The sequence below is a fragment of the Anguilla anguilla genome, chromosome 16, assembly GCF_013347855.1.
Source record: "Anguilla anguilla isolate fAngAng1 chromosome 16, fAngAng1.pri, whole genome shotgun sequence".
Classification (NCBI taxonomy): domain Eukaryota; kingdom Metazoa; phylum Chordata; class Actinopteri; order Anguilliformes; family Anguillidae; genus Anguilla; species Anguilla anguilla.
Genome location: NC_049216.1, coordinates 32906286 through 32926855, shown reverse-complemented (window position 1 = coordinate 32926855; position 20570 = coordinate 32906286). Strand labels below are relative to the sequence as shown.

At 49.7% G+C, this 20570-nt stretch overlaps 1 protein-coding gene across 11 annotated transcripts in view; it reads left to right on the top strand.

Annotated features, from left to right (window-relative positions):
• LOC118215651 (transcription factor SOX-6-like) overlaps positions 1-20570 on the top strand; it is a 192447-nt gene that overhangs the window by 76930 nt on the left and 94947 nt on the right. For all 11 annotated transcript variants that reach the window (XM_035396574.1, XM_035396568.1, XM_035396569.1 and 8 more), the window contains one exon: positions 4279-4489. In XM_035396574.1, the coding sequence (XP_035252465.1) occupies positions 4279-4489 (211 nt within the window). The remainder of the gene's footprint in view (positions 1-4278; positions 4490-20570) is intronic.

The window sequence follows — 20570 nt, the reverse complement described above, 5'->3', positions numbered from 1 at the left end:
TTACACACACGCACACACTTACACACACACACACACACACACACTTACACACACGCACACACTTACACACACACACACACACACACACACACACACACACACACACTTACACGCACACACACACACACACTTACACGCACACACTTGCACACACTTACACACACACACGCACACACACACTTACACACACACACACACACACACTTACACGCACACACACATACACATTTTAACACTTATACACACACGCACACACACACACACACACACACAGCCCCTCACACACACACACGCATACACACACACACACACACACACCCACACAGCCCCTCACACACACACACACACACACCCACACAGCCCCTCACACACACACACACACACACACCCCCACACAGCCCCTCACACACACACACACACACACACACAGCCCCTCACGCACGCACACACCCACACAGCCCCCCCCACACACACACACACACGCATACACACAGCCCATCACGCACGCACGCACGCACGCACACACCCACACCCACACAGCCCCTCACACACACACACACACACACACACAGCCCCTCATACACACACACGCAGCACACACACAGCCACACACACACACGCACACAGCCCCTCACACACACACACACACACACACACACAGCCCCCCCCACACACACACACACACACACACGGGACAGTGTCACAGTGCCTCTGGAATAGAGGGCTCCCTCCCACCCAAGGACAGAGCCGAACTCTCTGGCCGATTTCGGCTGCCAGGCCCCGGGTCCTCCTTTGAAGATTTGAGGCGCAGAACGGTCCGGGAATCGCGCCTCTCTGTAAGAGAAGAAGAAGAAGAGAGCGCGTGGCGTGAGCCATGTTTCATCCCAAATAAAATTATATTTGTATGAACAGGGAAACAATGAGTCTGGAGGGTAGAGAACGCCCCGGGGGGTGGGGGGGGTAGCCTGGGGACCCTGTCAGTCCAAAATATAACCTTGGGCTGGTCACAGAGGACCTGCTGGGGGTTGAGGGTGGGCTGGGGGGAGTAGGGGGGGGTAGGGCGGTGGGAATTGGGAGATTTTTTTGCCGGGAATTGTGTGTAATTCTCTGTAAATCCGTCCCTAGGTCTCCCCTCGGAGGGAACTTTGGGGACAGGCTGTCTGTTCTCACAAGGCCGAGCGTCGATCCACCATGTACCGTCTAAATTTAGACAGAACTGACCCCCCTTTTCCCCCTCCAATCCCCTTTCCCCAAGGAGGTCAAATACAGTAAACAGAAAAATCGCCAGGGGATGCCATTTTTCAAAGCACAATGGGGAAATTATTTCAGGAATGTTCTGGAAACGCTGCAAGAACATCGTGGGAATGTTGCAGAAACGTAAATGAAACGTTGCAGAAATGTTCTGTGTAAAATTCCTTATCTGGCCTGTTGGTATTGGTGCATTTGGGGGGGGGGGGGGCTTGTTGCTGTTGGTGGGAAAAGAAGGGGCAGGTAGTTGTTTCTGACAGGCAGTGTGGCTGTAAAGGGGCCTTGTGGAGGTCTGGAGCAGCCCTGTACCCGGCTAACCCTACCCCTTACCCCTAACCCATACCCTTAACCCCTAACCCCTTACCCCTAACCCTTACCCTTAACCCCTACCCCTTACCCTTAACCCCTAGTCCCTAACCCTAACCTTAAACCGAAACCTATTTCCTCTGGGAAGAAAAGGTTGGCTCACATCTCCTCTGTCTTGGCTTGTTCTGCAGACTCTAGACCGATTTTATTGGATTTTTTGTTGTTGTTGTTGATGTCTTCTTTTGTTATAATATGTAGTATCTTATGAAATATACTAAAATAATGAGTATTGCGGGGGCTGCATGGGCTGTTCTCATCGTTATGTTGTGTTAAATGATGAGTCATCTAGTCTGCTTGAGTTTTGTCTTTTGCTTTTACTTGTCTTTTAGATTTTACTTGTGTTTAAGATCCCATCTTGGCTACCATAACTCCACAGTGTTGTTTTGTGGCCTCCTAGTTTATGAGGTATCTTATCATTTGTCTTTTTGTACTGGATGTGTCACAGAGCAGGACTGAGGGGCAGTAAGGTGCTGAGGCGCAAGACTAAGGGGCAGTAAGGTGCTGAGGCGCAAGACTGAGGGGCAGTTAGGCGTTACAGAGCAGGACTCAGGGGCAATAAGGTGCTCAGGGGCAGGGCTGAGGAGCAGTTAGGTGCTGAGGGGAGGACTCAGGGGCAGTCAGGTGTTACTTTTCAGGACTCAGGGGCAGTAAGGTACTGAGGGGCAGTAAGGGGTTACAGAGCAGGATACAGGGGCAGTTGAGTGCTAATGGGCAGGACTCAGGGGCAGTAAGGGGTTACAGAGCAGGATACAGGGGCAGTTGGGTGCTAAGGGGCAGGACTCAGGGGCAGTAAGGCGTTATGGAGTAGGACTCAGGGGTAGTAAGGGGTTACAGAGCAGGGTACAGGGGCAGTAAGGTGCTAAGGGGCAGGGCTCAGGGGCAGTAAGGGGTTAAAGAGCAAGATACAGGGGCAGTAAGGTGCTAAGGGGCAGGACTGAGGGGCAGTAAGGGGTTATGGAGTAGGACTGAGGGGCAGTAAGGGGTTACAGAGCAGGATAGGGGAGCAGTAAGGGGTTACAGAGCAGGATAGAGGGGCAGTAAGGTGGATGCCTCAGTACTCCCTGCTGGCGGTCTCTCTGGCTGCTGTGAGAGTGTCTAAGTGCTGATGCTGATTACTGATGCCATGCGGCTGAGAGATCTGTGCCCTGAACCCACGCCAACCGATTACCCCGCCTGACTCTGCCCCCCAAAAGCCTCCTCCAACGCAGAGTAAACAGGGGCCCAGCTGGAGAGGGCCAGGTCAGACCCAGAGAGGGCGGGGCTCCCCCTGCCCCCCCCCCCCCCCATGCCAGGGGTGCGGAGCCCGTTTCCTAGGTCACTGCGGTTCGGGAATCGAATCGCCGCCGCAGTCTGTCCCCAACACCCGTCATGTTCATGGTGTGCGGGGGTGATGCGGAGTGGCCTCCCTGGTGTCCACGGTGATGCTTTTCTGAAGGAGGTGGCGAATGAAGCTAATAATACGGGCCCCTTTGGGGAGGGGGGGCGGGGGGGGGGTGGGTGTACTGAATTTAAAGGGGTGTCAGTTCTGAACTGAAGGGCTCACCCACAGGTTGTGTGCTGAAAACAAAAAAAAATCTCCTTGCTCAGCCTGTCTGGCAGTGCCAGTCTGTTGCCCTGTTGACACGCGGCTAAGTCTTCAATTAGAGAGGGGTGACGCTGCCCCCGGTGGTCGGGGTGGGGAGCGCACACAGGTGGGGCAGAGAAACAACGGGGGGGGGGGGGGGGGGGGGGGGGGCACGAAGCAGGTGGCAGATTCACGGGGCGGCCCCCCGAGGGCTCCCGGCTTCAGCCCGGCCGGCCGCCTGTTCTCAAGTGAGCGAATCACAGCCCACTCAGCCCAGAGCCGCCATGGATACGGCGAGCGTCGTTAAGGGGGAGTGCAGCGAGGCCGCTCCCGGGTTCGGTCCGGTCACGCTGAGCAGCGGCTTTTTAAGAGCAGCGAAGAGCATTCTTCAGCGCTGTGGGGGCGCGTCCTGGGGGACCGAGGAGAGAACTCTGCGGTTCTGTCACCGAACGCTGCCCTCCTCCTCCTCCTCCTCCTCTTCCTCCTCCTCCTCCTGTCTTAGTCCACTCGGTTTTTAAAGGGGAAACTGAACCCCCAAATTCTGTCGTCTTGTGTTTTGTTGATCCCACTGCTGTTGGAAAGTTAAATAATTTTTTTCCAGAAATGTTTTCCTGGAAATTTTGCTCGCCCCCGTTCTCCTCCTCGATCTCTGAAACCTGTTTTTTTTGGGAAGCGCTGGCCCATTAAAAGTGGGCGTGGCTTCCTCTGTGATGCAAAACGCATCACTCGGACGGATTTACGTAGAACATTAGCATGTTGTAATTGGCCTGTGTGTTGTTTACCTTACCATCGGTGATTTAAACGGGCTTTGTCTGGTTCTCTGCGCTCAGGTGAAAGATGTGCTGAAGGGGGTTCAGGCTTGAAATGGCCCAGCATGCCCGTGAGGAGAGAGAGAGTGTGTGTGTGTGTGTGTGTGTGTGTGTGTGTTGTTGGGGTGGTGGCGGGTGGTTGAGGTGAGGGGGGGGGGGGTGGAGAGGGTTTGGTTGTGGGGGGGGGGGGGGGGGGGGTTCGGTGAATCTAAAACCACAGGACCCAGGAACCAAAAAACTAAATTTAAAATCCCCCTTACCCCCCAACCTTGTTCCCCCGTCTCCCTGCAGGAATCTGACAGCAATAAAGTGTGTTCCCTGTACTCCGTACGGAATAACTCTACCTCGCCACACAAGCCCGAGGAGGGGGCCCGGGAACGCCCCGACCTGCTGACCGGCTCCGCCTTCGGAACGCCGGAACGCCGCAAGGGAAGCCTGGCGGACGTGGTGGACTCCCTCAAGCAGAAGAAGCTGGAGGAGATGACCAAGACGGAGCAAGACGGTACGACATCAACCCCACCCTCCCTCCCCTCTCCGTCCCCGTCCCCGTCCGTCCGTCTGTCTCCCTGCGCGCCTGCTTTGCTCTCTTTCTGTCCGTGTCTCTTCCTACCTTTGCGTCTGCGCGCACGAAGAAGAAAGGATTCTGGGGCGCTTTGCTGAAATGGGAAAGTGACGGAGCGACAAGTGTCTGTCTCATGTCCACGAACAGGTGCTGCTGCAGCCGATTGACTGTGCTCTACTGAACATGCTGCCACTGCACGGAGACTGTACTTAACATGCACACACACACTCACACACACACACACATACATACACATACATACATGCACTCACACACTCACACATGTACACACACTCTCACTTTCTCACACACACACACATGCACTTACACACTCACTCACACGCACACACACAACTCCATTCAATTCAACTTTTTCTTTGGCTCACACGTTACCCTGCACGTTAAAGATAAATACACATAAACGCAAAGTACACCGAATGTAATAAAATAAATAAAGCACACGTACGATGTTTTAAGATAAAACTGCAGGCCTCCTAATGTTAAAATTCTTGCGTGCGTTGAAGGCTGAAAGTGTTGTGGGAATATCAGTACCTCTTAAAGCAGTTTTTGCCCGTGGAACCTTCAAATGTCTGCCTAATAGCAGTTGCTCAAATGAGCTATGATGTGGTTGAGTAAAATCATGAGCTATTTTATTACACTTCCCGCAGACTGCCTGGAGGTAAAAGGTCTGAAGGTGATGTTTGACAAATTCCATCTATATTTTGCTCGCTTGATAAGCAATCCTAGTCGGTTTTGCATTGCTTTTCACTGTTAAAAAAGTTTAACCAAATGACCATGTTAAAACCTAACGCACTCAGTAATGAAAAACACCCACATATATACTATATATAATGCAAACATGCAGACACATAGTGCTTTGAAAAGTGCCCCCCAAAATAATTTTTCGTTTTGAATCAAAAGGAGTTTTGATCATCGCATAAATCCTATTAGAGATAAAGGATGATTCACTATATGACCAAAAGTATCTGGACACCCCTTGGTCTGGGGCTGTTTTTCATGGTTTGGTTAGACCCCTTAGTTCCAGTGAAGGCAAAACTTAATGCTACAGCATACAATCACATTCTAGACAAATCTGTGCTTCCCCAACAGTTTGGGGAAGGCCCTTTCCTGTTTCAGCATGACAATGCCCCTGGGCACACAGCAAGGTCCATATAGAAATGGTTTTGCCAAGAAAGGTGTGGAAGAACTTCTTGCCTGCACAGAGCCCAAGCAAAATGTGAGCCAGGCCTAATCGCCTAATCAGTGCCCAACCTCACTAATGCTCTTCTGGCTGAATGGAAGCAAATCCCTGCAGCAATGCTCCAACATGTAGTGTAAAGCCTTCCCAGAAGAGTGGAGGTTGTAATAGCAGCAAAGGGTGGACCAACTCCATATTAATGCCCATAATTTTGGATGAGATGTTGGATGTCCACATACTTTTAGCCATATAGTATAGGTCTATTTATATCAATATTTACATACAAATATACATGCTTGGATATATACAGTGTATATTTTTGCTAGTTGTTTCTTTTTTCATAAAAAAAAAAAACGTGAAATATAAATTAATGCTAAGGCATGTGCTTCAAAGACTACCTTCAGATTTTATATCCTGAAGGACTTTTCAGCCTTTAAATCAAGAGTAAAAGCTTCCTCTTTGAAGCGATTACACAGATCTTTTCTATGAAGTTGTTCTTAGCCTCTTGGTTGCCTTTGCTCTGTCTGCCAGAACCCTGAGGTAGATTTAAGGATTGATAAATGTTGGCAGTAACTCTCATCCTATAATTGCATAATTATTTTATTGTATGTTTTTTTGTTTTTGTGCCACAGTTTGTGGGATTAGGTACTGTGTGTATACTGAACACAGTTTGTGGGATTAGGGACTGTGTGTGTACTGAAGCCTGCGAGATTCCAAGGTGTTAATTCTTTTTTTGCTGTGTGGTGTTTCACAAAAGGGCTTTAATCACACAGGCTGAGGACTTTGTGTCCGCTGTGTGCATACGCCAGCGGGAAGCTTGTGGCCTCTCCCATTCTCTCTCTCTCTCTCTGTTTCTCTCTCTCTCTCTGTTTCTCTCTTTCTCTCTCTCTCTCTCTGTCTCTCTCTCTCTCTCTCTCTCTCACACACACACACACACACACACACTCAATAATTCAGTGCACTGGTACTCCAGTTTTGTTTAGGGAATCCATCCCTCTCCCATTCTCTCTCTATCTCTCTGTTTCTCTCTCTCTCTGTGTCTCTCACACACACACACGCACTCAGTAATTCAGTGCACTGGTACTCCAGTTTTGTTTAGGGAATGCCACGTCCAGTTAGCGTAGTTAGCGCATTAGGCTAGTTTGAGTCAGCACGTCCTTCCCAGGCCCCTTCTCTACTACAACCCAACACAGATCTCTGAGTGGGTAGCGCGGACCTCTCCTGTAGCCTGAAGCTAAAGGGAAGTACACACTTGCTGCAATAAAAAAGGGCTGCATTCCTGTCTGTTAAAGGAAAGTACGCTCTCACTGCAGTCAGAAACAGCTGCATTCCTGTCTGTTAAAGGAAAGTACGCTCTCACTGCAGTCAGAAACTGCTGCATTTCTGTCTGTTAATTAAAGGAAAGTACGCTCTCACTGCAGTCAGAAACTGCTGCATTTCTGTCTGTTAAAGGAAAGTACGCTCTCACTGCAGTCAGAAACAGCTGCATTTCTGTCTGTTAAAGGAAAGTACGCTCTCACTGCAGTCAGAAACAGCTGCATTTCTGTCTGTTAATTAAAGGAAAGTACGCTCTCACTGCAGTCAGAAACAGCTGCATTTCTGTCTCTTAAAAGAAAGTACGGTCTCGTTTTTATCAGAAACTGCTGCATTCCTGTCTGTTAAAGGAAAGTATGCTCTCACTGCAGTCAGAAACAGCTGCATTTCTGTGTTACAGGAAAGTACGCTCTCACTGCAGTCAGAAACAGCTGCATTTCTGTCTGTTAAAGGAAAGTACGGTCTCATTTTTGTCAGAAACAGCTGCATTTCTGTCTGTTAAAGGAAAGTACGCTCTCACTGCAGTCAGAAACAGCTGCATTTCTGTCTGTTAAAGGAAAGTACGGTCTCATTTTTGTCAGAAACAGCTGCATTTCTGTCTGTTAAAGGAAAGTACGGTCTCATTTTTGTCAGAAACAGCTGCATTTCTGTCTGTTAAAGGAAAGTACGCTCTCACTGCAGTCACAAACAGCTGCATTTCTGTCGCTGCTTCCTTGCTGCTGGTAATTTATTTATTTATTGTTACTGGGGAAATTACTCTAGTAAATGACTTCTGGTGAACATTCCATCACCAAAAATAGAACAAAAGGAAAACAACGTAGTCTCTGTTTTACTGATGATGTTTTTGTTCTGTTTGTCAGTTTCCATGTGTTTTAGTTTCAGCTGGATGACATATCACGTCTTTAACTGGGTGGTTCCTACTATTGCACATATATTGGCATAATAAGACTGAACACCACCCAAATTACTGTTTATATTGTAACATACTGTGGACATGTTTTCACATAAAACAGATTCACACGAACAAACTCAACTAATGGTATGCCTGTTTGTGGGAGTTACAAATGATACAACAAATAATGTTTTTTTTTTTTTTTTTTTTTAAATCTTGCCTAGTTTTATCTTGCATCATTTGTAAAATGATTTGTCTTGCCTGTAAAATGGTGTCAATTGTATTACGATGCTCTTTCATTAATTAGACATTAATAATTGAGTGCAGCTCATTTATGAGTGATCGATGTTTTCATATGAATCACCTCCTGTGATTTCTCCTCAAGTGCTGACATCACCAACGATAATACATTGATCTGTGATTCAGGAGGAAAGAGGTGGTATTAATCTCTTTATCCGTCTCTGGCTTCTGGTGTTCATTATGTGCTTTTGACGAGCTGTGCGTTATGCGGCAGTGGACAGTGCGTTAAATATAGTCTCCTTGCAGCGGCAGCATGTTCAGTAGAGCACAATTAATCGGCTGCCGCAGCACCTGTTCATGGATATAAGACAGACACTTGTCGTTCCCTGTCACTTTCCTATTTTAGCAAAGCGCCCCAGAATCCTTTCTTCTTTTTTGAAAATTTGTCGTTCTGTTATGGCCTTCGTGTGCCGTCCATTCCTGTCGTTCCCTTTTTTACAAGTCTTTTTATATCAACTTATTTTCCCCCCCGCACTCTTGTGGTGGAGACGTCGGCAAATCGAAGCTCTTGTTCCATGCTGTAATTGTTTTTTTTTATGTTAAAGGAATTTCTTTGCGTTTGTGTTTTCCACTTCTTTTCCAGTGCTTTTTAAAAAATGTTTTAGATTTATTAATTTACCTATTTGGTTCGGGGAAGGCGACGTGCTGTATCCCGGGAGATGTTTGAGTAGTAAGGTAGGGGCGGGAGACTTGGGCACTGCGCTGCAATAAGACCCAGCTGGTAATGCCGGGTGCTGCAGTAATTTAAATGGTCAAGTGCAGTTTGTAATCCAGCGCCTTATGTTCGCGGGGTACAGAGCGCGTGCTCCGGAGCGCCCTATACAGCTGTTTTAATCTCCCGTTAATAATAGAGTTCGCGACTGGGCTCGCGGCTGCGGCGCGGATATTACTGAAATGAACTCCCTTGTTGGAGAGAATTAGTTTTTGTAACGGGGTTACGGAACACATCAGCGGCTGAAGGAAAAAAAAAACAGCCGATAGCGTGTCAGCAGCGCGTGAGCTGCAGCAGAATGACAGGCATTTAACGGTCATGAGGGAGTCCTTCGCCGCGGTCTGTAATAGCGGCAATACTATAGCCTATCGGACTTGTTAGCGGAAGCCTTCGATTAAAAAAAAAAAAAAAAATATATATATATCTGGTGTTTCCTTTATTCCCAAATCGCTGCCGTGGTCGTTGGTCGGGTTTAAATAGTGAGGTTAAACAGGAGCGTCATGAAAACCGTCACCGTTAACAGTGAGACTGCGTGTGAAAGGAAGGCCAAGGAGGCCTAAAAATATCACCTGCGTAAACTGGGCAACGAGGGAACCAACGGGTCTGACTCTAGTCCTGCCTGCTTTGGGCTGCTGTCTTGGATCAGAGTACTTGTGTACTTAGTCACAGCTGAGTTTTACCATTTATCCATCCGTTTTCATTGGTGTGAGTATTCCAAGCACTTGCCATCACCGTCCGTGCTGATGGAGTCAGGCTTGTTTGGTAGATACTTATGGCACATTTAAGAATTTAAACACTTTTAAAGATGCACATTTAAATTAAAATAAAAATTATAGATGATTGCGCCATGTAGGAAATGTTACAAACACACACACACTCAGCGATTCGGTGCACCGGTACTCCCCTCTCCAAATCCTCCCCATATTTACATTCTTCACATTTCTTCTTTTTCTCCTCCCTGTGACACTCAGTCTCTCTCCCTCCTGCAGCTATGCTGCCTTTGCTTGACAGTGTAAACCATTATAATGTGTTTAGCTCTCAGTGTGTAAATGTTTGTGTGCGCTTGTGAACACGGCTGAATATTTAGACAGATGGACAGACAGACAGACTCAGTCTCCCTCAGGCCCACTCAGCCTCTCAGCCTTTCAGTAACTGATGATTAATAATGAATGCATTATTTTTAATACACAACATTTGTCAGTGGTTTCATAAACTGTAACATAAGTAGGACACTTAAGACTTAAAGGAGAGAGTATTACAGTTTGGCTGAGTCGCAGCTAGCTAAAAATGAGTTTCTGTGGATTCATTTTGTTAAAATGGTCTAATATTTACTAACTCTTATATGTCTCTTATTATACCTTATACTATGCTTGTATATTTTGAATAAGAGTGTGTTTAGAATTGTCTTATCAATTTTCAATGGCATGCTCCATTTTGGATCCTGAATTGGAGGCCATTTTGGCTCTGGTTGCCGTGTTTTCTTACTCTTAACCGTCCTGTTGTTTGAAGTGGCCCGACGCAGAAGCCACTCTTAATCGATGATGGCACGCGTGGACAGGCTGTGGATTAGACGTGTGTTTTAAGGTGGAGATTGCGGGGGGAACACATCGAATGAAACCCCTGTTACAGGCTGGACCCGCACGTTAAAACCAAACTGGGGTTGACCTCAGCGCGCTCAGCTCCTTGCCCAAACCCGCGCGTGCTCGGACACTGCAGACAGCCCCGAAACGCCTCTCTCCCCCTGTCCCGGTGTTCCTTAACAGGTTCTTATAAAGTGCTTTAAGTGCTGGTGTCGGGCTGTAATGAATGAGAATGGCTTTCCTGCTCGCAGGACTGCATTAAGCTGAATAGTCACCTTGGCTGTAAAAGGCTCTCTCTGGCCAGGGGGCCGCGGGCGGGAGAGAGAGAGAGAGGGAGCTAACGATGGTGTCCGCCGTTTATTTACTGTCCATTGTAAAAAACTGCATTATTTACCGTCCGGTTTCTCCAGACTGCGCTCGCCGGGGTAAAGACATCCTTATTAAACAAAATTTTTTTATGATCCGCCGTTAAAAAGTTCAAGGTGAAACGTTTCTGATACGCACGCAATTAAGGCCACTTTGTGTAATGCCCTAAAGTAATAATCAATATGGGCGAAGGAGCTGGAGGCGCAGCTGTTTTTCCTTTAGTAGCTAGCCCGCTCCTGTCGTATTGTCCCTTTTTGCATAAATATTCAATAAGTGCAGCCTCATCCTGTCTCTTAGCATCCACATGAAATCTCTGTGACCTTCAGATTGTGACTTCAATGGCATGTTTGTAGCAGTGTTTCCTGTAATGAGTTATAGGCCCTGCTGTAAAACAACTTCCTGTACTGAGTCAGAGGCCCTACTGTAACAGGGCTTCCTGTTATGAGTTAGAGGCCCTGCTGTAACAGAACTTCCTGTAATGAGTTAGAGACCCTGCTGTAACAGAACTTCCTGTAATGAGTCAGAGGCCCTGCTGTAACAGGGTTTCCTGTAATGAGTCAGAGGCCCTGCTGTAACAGAACTTCCTGTAATGAGTCAGAGGCCCTGCTGTAACAGGGTTTCCTGTAATGAGTTAGAGGCCCTGCTGTAACAGAACTTCCTGTAATGAGTTAGAGGCCCTGCTGTAACAGAACTTCCTGTAATGAGTCAGAGGCCCTGCTGTAACAGGGTTTCCTGTAATGAGTCAGAGGCCCTGCTGTAACAGAACTTCCTGTAATGAGTTAGAGGCCCTGCTGTAACAGAACTTCCTGTAATGAGTCAGAGTCCCTTTCTGACCCACTTCCTCTCCCCTGCTTCGCTGATCTTCCCAGACCAGAATGGATCGGATCGGAACCAGAAGGTCTCCTATTGAGCTGGGAGTCCGGGAGCTCTGAGCGGCTCCACTGAGCGCGCTCAGTCCGGGAGCTCTGAGCGGCTCCACTGAGCACGCTCAGTCTGGGAGCTCTGAGCGGCTCCACTGAGCGCGCTCAGTCTAGGAGCTCTGAGCGGCTCCACTGAGCGCGCTCAGTCTGGGAGCTCTGAGCGGCTCCACTGAGCGCGCTCAGTCTGGGAGCTCTGAGCGGCTCCACTGAGCGCGCTCAGTCTGGAAGCTCTGAGCGGCTCCACTGAGCACGCTCAGTCTGAAAGCTCTGATTGGCTCCACTTAGCGCGCTCAGTCTGAAAGCTCTGAGCGGCTCCACTGAGCACGCTCAGTCTGGGAGCTCTGAGCGACTCCACTGAGCGCGCTCAGTCCGGGAGCTCTGAGCGGCTCCACTGAGCGCGCTCAGTCCGGGCTCCGCTCCACTGACAGGTATCGGCAGGGCTTAGTGGACGTGTCTCCGGTCTATCTGGGAGATAATCGGTCTGAAGGTGTCGGTGTGCTCCCCTCAGAGACAGCCGATACGTTAATTACCCTGTCAGAGCCAGATCTCGGGAGCAGAGGCGGCGTTTGAGATTAAGATTACAGCTTGAGTTCGGCGGGGGGCGGGGGGGGGGGGGGTCAGTATATTATGTTTCGCGATTTGAAAGCAATCAATGTCAGCAGTTCCCCTGGAGGATGCCTCCTTCATGGTCCTCACTCCGGAACATTTCCGTTTTGGAGAGGGAAAGACAGGAGATTCCAGCAAAAGAATGAAAGAAAGAAGGAACGAAGGAATAGAAGAATGAATGAACAGACACGAGTGTGTGAGCCTGGGAACCGGCCGCCGTCAGAAAGTGAAATACGCCGCCCGGGATGACCCCTGGGGGTCGGACGGAGGGGACAGTCGCTGATGTGAATTGGGGGGAGGCGGACGGAGGGAGAGAGTCCTTTCTCTCTCAGGGTGGTAACCAAAAACCTTCTTGCTTCTCTGGGATGGTTTCTTAGTTAGGGGGTTGCAAACTTGTATACACCTCCACTTGACCAAACCCAACCCCCTCAGAGCCAGTGAGATCTAGCCACTGGGCAGGTGTGGGCCAGGACTGATGGCTTTACCAGTGGGGAGGGAACATCAAAAGACCCTGAGACCCACCCCCCGTACCCCCCGTAGTCTCTGCAGTTGCCATATTGCAGGGGGGGGGTGGGGGTGGGGGGGGGGGGGTCATTAAAGTCTGTCCACTCCCTGGAGAGACCGCACTGTGTCTTAGCACCAGGTGACACATTTTTGTCCTTCCTCTATCTGTCTATCTCTGCCCCCCCTCTCTCTCTGTCTCTCTCTCTCTCTCTCTCTCTCTCTCTCTCTCTCTCTCCCTCTCCCTCTCTCTCGGGCGGGCACAGAGTAAAGGGCATAAAATGAGGCATCTTAGTAACTGCCCTCCCTGCCCCGCCCTACCCGCCCCACCCCTCCCTGCCCTAATTCAGAGAGCTAATGAACACAGGAAGCTCTGGGATTGGCTCTCTACACTTTGCCCCCTTCTCATTTTTTTTCCCATTTGAATTTTTCAGGTGAAAAACCCTCAATCCTCAACCACCCCCTCCCCTCCCTCCCTCCCTCCCTCCCTGTCCCCACAATTTCTTTTCAATTTCATTGAGTCCCAGAGAGCGTTTTTTTTGGCAGCGGCGGCAGCGTTGCCGTCGCCAGGAGAAGGGCTCCCGCTGGAGAAGGGCGCTGGGATCGGAGTCTCTGTCATCTGGCCGCCTCGCCCCTAATTAATAGGAATCTTTGTTGTGATGTCGGTGGCGGCGGCGGCGGCGATGGCGGTGGACCCGCCCCCCCCCACCCCGCGCCCCGCACCCCGCCCATACGCGGCCCGCGAGCCCCTTTTCTAATTTCTTGGCGGGTAGCCGAGGTGAACCTGCGAATTTGGAGCCATGCTTCAAACACTTAGCTCTTCCCCTTCCCCCTGTCAGTCAGCGAGTCCCTCAGGCAGTGCGGACTGGCCAGGCTTCAGTCAACCCCCCCCCCCCCCACCCCCCTGGCCCCTCGACCCCCCCCCACCACCCCCCTTTAATCTTTTTTTCTCCTCGACTCTCCTTTGCTTCTCTCTGCTTTTAATAACAGCTGTTCTCTGCCTGTGTCTTTGATTCCGACAACCTGCTTGTCAGTGGAGCACTGTACCGTATTAAATCTGTGTGTGTGTGTGTGTGTGTGTGTGCGCGTGCGTGTGTGTGTGTGTGTGTGTGTGTGTGGGTGTCTGTGCATGTAGTGGGTGTGTGTGCTTTTAGTGTGAGTGAGTGTGGGTGTGTGGGTTTGTACATGTGTGTGTGTGTGTGTGTGCATGTAGTGTGTGTGTGTTTCTGGGGGGCTGCTGTGTTTCAGGGTTTATTCGTTTTCATTCTGTTGGTCACACAATGCATTGTGGGCCGGTCCTCTACCCAGATCCCACCAATAAAAGGTGGTCCAGTATGACAGAGGGCCGCGTGTATATTATGGAGGCTATACAGGATAGAAGGAGAGGTTGAAGAGTGCCTTTATGAGAGGAACCCCCCCCCCCCCCGATACTGTTGAGCTCTGCTAACTGGGGGGGATCCCACTTTCAGATGACAAAACAGCAGCTGCCCCCTTCAGTGTTCCATTCTCCCCCCCCCCCCCGTATCACCTTCCTGAGTCTCATATTCCCACTCGTCAACAGTAACAACTGCCACAGCAACCCCCCCCCCCCACTCCAAGCCCCCCTACCGGCTCAGCTGTTCCCTCTGACCCAAACCCCCCCCACCTCGATGTCAGGGTCCCACAACACCCCCATTGTGTACGTCTCTCACAGACCCCCCCCCCCCCAGATCTCTGTTGGGAGGAAACTGGTGTGCCTGAGACAGCTCAGCACTGACGTGTGGGGTGGGGGGGGGGAGGTGGGGGCTCATACAGTAGCATGTTTGTGCATGAACACACACACACACACCTATACACACGGACGCTCACAAAAAAGCTGACGCTTTGTGTGTGTTTGTGTGGTGTGTGTGTGTATGGGGTTAGTGCAGTACCCTCCCGGTGTATGGGGTTAGTGTGTGGGGTTAGTGTAGTACCCCCCCAGTGTATGGGGTTAGTGTGTGGGGTTAGTGTAGTACCCCCCCGGTGTATGGGGTTAGTGTGTGGGGTTAGTGTATGGGGTTAGTGTGTGGGGTTAGTGTATGGGGTTAGTAGTTTAGGTGGTGTCGCTCTGGAAGGCCCTGTGAACAGTAGATCTGTCATCGTTCTCCGGAGGCCGGGTCTGGAAAGAGCTGCTTTCACGTTTAGAGCGGGTCGATTTCTGGGGATTAGGGGGCGGGGGGGGGGGGTTTGCTGCACCATCGAGCCGGTCGCTGTGTGTGTTCGTGTTGGGGGGGTGGTCGACGTGTGAGGTTATGTTGGGAGACTCTTTCCTTGCGTCACACTTCGAAGTGTCAGTGACTATGGGGGGTGGGGTGGGGGGATGGGGGGGCCCTGTACCCCGGGAGTTTGGTTTCCCAGCATTCCACACACGCATACTCGGGCAGGACGGGCGAGCGGGCGGCGGTGTCATCTGCCTGCGATTAAAATAGCGGCGTGTGTAACTGACACTCTGCCTGCGGGCCTGTGGAGAGGGGGGTGCTAATGATTTTAGGGGACACGCCGTTTGTTTTATCAAAATTGTGGGAGGAATCTCAAACTGCAGAGCCTGGGAGGGGGTGGGGTGGAGGGGGGCTGCGGTGTCTGGAGGAGGTTATTTTTTTTTGTGTGGTTCCCTGTCAGTCAGCAGCCAGTTTAGGCCCTTGGAGAACGGGGAGTGCAGCTCTTTTAGACAGTCAGCACTTATGGGCTGAAGCAGACTGACATCCGGCCCTCACTGTGATCCTTCCTGTGATGTGGCGGGGGGGGGGGGGGGGGGGGACTGAACGAGGATGTCTGAAAGGGGCGGGGGGGTCGCAGCATCTCTTTGGGGTCGGGGGGGGGGGGGGGTAAGGGGGCGTCTCTTTATAATTTTGAGTCCGTCGGGGGTCAGTTGGCTAATTCGCTTTAAGGCCCTGCCCTATGTCACGGCCGTGTCAGGCTCTGAGTGATTGGTTAACGTTATGAGTTTTGGATTTTAATGAATCACGCTTTGCGTTCATGTGATGGGGGGTCGGGCCAGCACCAGTCAGGTGTTTAGGTGCGTCATGGCAACTGGCACTGTCATTTCCAGGGGAACCCTAAAGCATGGTCCCCACCCATACAGGCTGCCCCCCCCCCCCCCCTTTGTCAGGAGGGCCCTGTCAGGGAACAATGGGGCATTGAGCCATGGGTTGCACCAGAGCGCACCCCCCCCCCCCCCCCCAAATGCTTAACCTTCTCTGGGTCTACAGTTACTGCAGCTATCACAACACGGACCTCCCCAGCCCTGAATATCATGTCATCAAAAGCCAGGAGATACTGACCTTTTGTTTGCTCCATAACTCTGATGATTATAAATAAAAGAAAAAAGAATAATAGATTAAACAAAGTGATATTCATAATGAAATAGATAAGAATCTGTTGGCCAGGGTGAGTTTGCAGACACACAGATCCTTTCATCCGGTTGCTCTGTCCTCCTTTAATAGATGTTAATGTTCTGGTCACTGTGTTCCTGCCAGATGTGGCCAAATGCTGCATCGTTTCAGGATGTGATCAGTCGCACCAAAATAAAATGCGAGTTTGACATCCAAAAATACTGACCTTTTCCGAGCGAGGGTCCCAGGTACGTACCCCGTGTGGGAGCCGTGACCCTTGACCTTTGACCTCTGTGGAAATAGAGCTCTGGACCGTAAACCTCTTTAATGGCCGTCTGACAGAAGCACGCCAGGGATCCCGTGATTTTCACCAGCAAATCGAAGCGGTAATGGATGCTTCCTCCTGTCAGTTAATCACCACACAGTTTACTGTACGCTGCAGCGCTGTGGAGTTTATTCTGACACACGCGTGTGCGCAGACATGTAGGGGCGGCAGTGTAGCGTAATGGGTAAGGGACTGGTCTTGTAACCTAAAGGTCACGGGTTCGACTCCTGGGTAGGACACTGCCATTGCAACCTTTGAGCAAGGTACTTAACCTGCATTGCTTCAGTATATATCCAGCTGTATATATGGACGCAATGTAAATGCTATGTAAAAGCAGTGTAAGTCGCTCTGGATAAGAGTGTCTGCTAATGTAATGTAATGCTTGACCGTGGGCAGAAACAATGGCAGCTGCTTTGGACCGGCCCGTGATGCAGCATCCACCGCAGGGTCATGTGATCACAGAATGCACTTCCTGTTGATGGGCGGATGAGCCCTGGAGGGTTTATTGCAAAAACAGTTTATCTTTAGATTTCCAACCACAACAACGCACAAAATGGCCGCAGGCCTGGATTAGCGTGCGCTAAATGTGTTCCAGTGACCTCAGTGCTCGGTGTGCTGCACCTATTACTGGGGAGACTGTCCTCCACACCTCAGGGGCTGCCCCACCTCGCCCCACCCCGTCTCAGGGCTGCCCCGCCCCCGCTACAGGGCCGCCCCGCTCCGCCGTTTCTGGATGAAAGTAAAAGTTTTTCCGCCTCGTCCGCTCGGCGGCACAGCGGATCTGAACCTGCTCATTCGGAGCCCGTTAGCTGTCTCATCTGGCCCTTGTTGAGACCCAGTTGCACCCATTAATTTAGTAAATCACTCTTAGTAGCAGTGATCACTGCTGGCCACGTTATCCGCTCACTTCTGTTCATTTAACATAGATGAATAAACGTGAATGTTTTTGGAGCATTGATTAGAGGAAGAGTTTATATCTGACAGCTAGATTGCAGGGTACCCAACAAAAAAAAAATAGCACCCAGTAATTTAATTCTTGTGTGAAATTATTATAATTTATTACAGTGTGTGGGTCCTAATGATCACAGACATCAAATGAAAATTAGAAATTAAAATGAAGTCCACATGCCTCCCTCGTAGTGCTGAAACTCTCAGAGTGTCGAAACCCTCGTCAGTGTGCAAGCCTTATTGTGCAATTTGACTTCAGCGACTCTGAAGACATTTTCACTGTACGAAAGGCCACGTTTCTTTTTATGAATGCTGCGTATCATTGTTTCATTGATCAAACACAGATTTAGTGCCTGTAGTGAATGAACTATTATTATTATTATTATTATTATTATTATTATTATTATGTATTTCTTGTGCCGTGCCCTGTTGGAATGTGTACAGTCAGCTCCAGAATTATTGCCACCCTTGGTAAAGATGCACACAAAAGACTGTAGAAAACAAATAACCTCGTAACTGCAGTGAGTTGTCATTTGTGAAAAATATTGCGCTTCATTAGTGACTCAGTGGAAACAACCAAAATAGCACATTTTTCACATTCTAAAATGATTTCCCCAAAATAGGTTCCGCAGTTGTTTACACCCCTTGTGAATAGTACTTGGTGTAGCCTCCCCTGGAGAGGATAACAGCACCAAGTCTTTTCTTGTAATGTTTGGTCATTTTGGAGATCAAAAATGAGAAACTGTTGGGGAAACACAGAGTCGTCTAGAATGTGATTGTTTGCTGTAGCATTAAGGGGTGCCCAGATGCTTTTGGTCATGTAGTGTATGAGGTGCTTATTCCTCCTCCGTTTCATGCCAAGCCTGCCAATGGCGGCGTACCTGGCCTAATTGCTGCATTTATCTCTTTGAGCACCTGGTCATACCTGGTCCAGCTTATTGTTACAATGGTCACTAGTACTGGTCCAGGTGCTCGTTTTGGTTGTATGTTTTGGTTGCTCTCTGTAAGGGCTTTCTAAAGGCTGAACAGCCTCTTGGTTTGGGGGTGGTGTTTTATGGTTGATTTTGAGGCTTGGTGACCTGAAGAAAATAAAATTACTCTAATAATAACAGATTTATCATTATTATTTTTTTAAAAGAATAATTAGAGAGTTAGAATAAAAGTATACAGTTTTTCCCATAGGTTTGAGCATAAAATACAGTGCATTATCTCTGTTGTTTATTTTACAAAGCTTTTATTCCTCTTGTTTTTTTCAAGGCTGCCAATAATATTGCTCCTGACTGTGTGTGAGGAGTGTATTCCACCTCCAGCCAGCCCTAACCCCCCCCCCCCCCCCCCCCCCCATTTGGAATATATTTGTGTATTGGGATAAATATAAGGATGAAAAATGAAGAATTTAAAGTGCCTCCGTGGACAGGCTTCTGCCGAATTCGGGAAGAGGCAGGAAAAGGAGACGGCGAGATGGGTTTGGGGGGGGCGGGGGGGCGGTGTTAATTTCACTATCCAAGCATTAAATGCAGGTGGTTCTTAGAAGTGACCTTGTAGAGAAGAGATGGAGAGAGAGAGAGAGAGAGAGGGAGAGGGAGGGAGAGAGAGCGAGAGAGGTGAAGAGAGGAGGGAGCGGAGGGACAGAGAGAGAGAGGACAGAGTGGGAGAGAGGGAAAGAGAGAGGGGGGACAGAGAGAGAGAGAGCCGACAGAGAGAGAAAGAAAGAGAGGGGACAGAGAGAGGACAGAAAGAGAGTGAGGGAGAGTTAGAGAAAGAGAGTGAGGGAGAGTTAGAGAAAGAGAGAGAGGGGGAGAGAGGGAGAGATGGAGAGAGAGAGAGAGAGGGCAGGATCACGCACGGTGGCTGTTTCTCGAGCTCGGACATATGCTGCTCTTTATTACACTCTTCTGACATTAATCCTCTTGGCCAGCTGTTGGGCCAGCTGCGCGGGAGATTGCAGTTTGGGGGTCTCCAGTCTCTGAGTGCCGTTATCTTGGCTCCTCATCTCTCCTCCTCTAACTTTTTGATTGGATTTTTTTTCTTTTTTTCTCTTCCCTCTCATCTCTTCTTCCTTCTCCAGGTTTTGGGAGTTGGGAGTCTTGTTCTCCCTCTCTCCATCTCTCCTTCTCTCTCTGTCCACCTCCCCTCCTTTTCGCTCTTTACTTTTTTTCTTCACAGAAGGGAAGAGGGGGTGGGGCAGGTAGGGTCTCTTTAATCTAACCCCCCAACCCCTCCAATTAAAAAAAAAAAAAAAAAAAAAAAAAAAAAAAAAAAAATTTTTTGAAGCTCTTGCCACCTTCAGAAGGCGTTGGCCGCCATTACCATGGCGATGGCGGTGCCAGGCCTGGTTCAGATTTATAATTTAGCAGGGTCGCTAGGCGAGCTCCGCCGTTCCTTTCATTTGGTTGCCATGAGCCCAGCGCAGGGGGGGTGGGGTGGGAGGTGGGGAGGTGGGGGGGGGGGTCGAGCTCCTCTCCGCTGCCCCTCGGACCCCTCGCTGCAGACCTGAGCCTTTTGGCCCGACCAGCCCGGGCGCGAAGACGCTCTTGCGTCAAATCAAAGCGAGCTGGAGCCCCCCCCGCGTATCCTCACAGAGGCAATCGCGCTCCTGCCTGTGGTTTTGCGCTTGCCTTTGAGTTTGCCTCTGTGCAAGGTTTTCAGTTAGCCTTTGAGTTAGCCTTTACGCTAGCCTTTGAGCAAGCCTTTGTGCTAGCTTTTCAGTTAGCCTGTATGCTAGCCTTTGAGTTAGCCTTTGCACTAGCCTTTGAGTTAACTTTTGCACTGGCTTTTCAGTTAGCTTTTGTGCTAGCCTTTGAGTCAGCCTTTGCGCTAGCTTTTCCGTTAGCCTTTGTGCTAGCCACTGAGTTAGCCTTTGGGCTAGTTGGAGATGAACCCTCCTGCTTTTTTAATATCAGCCCCATTACATTGCAGCAGTGGTGGAGGTTTACCCCTGCACAGGTTCTGTTGAAGAATGCCCTCATGGTCCATAGGACGGCTGGTATTGATCACCAGCACACTTGG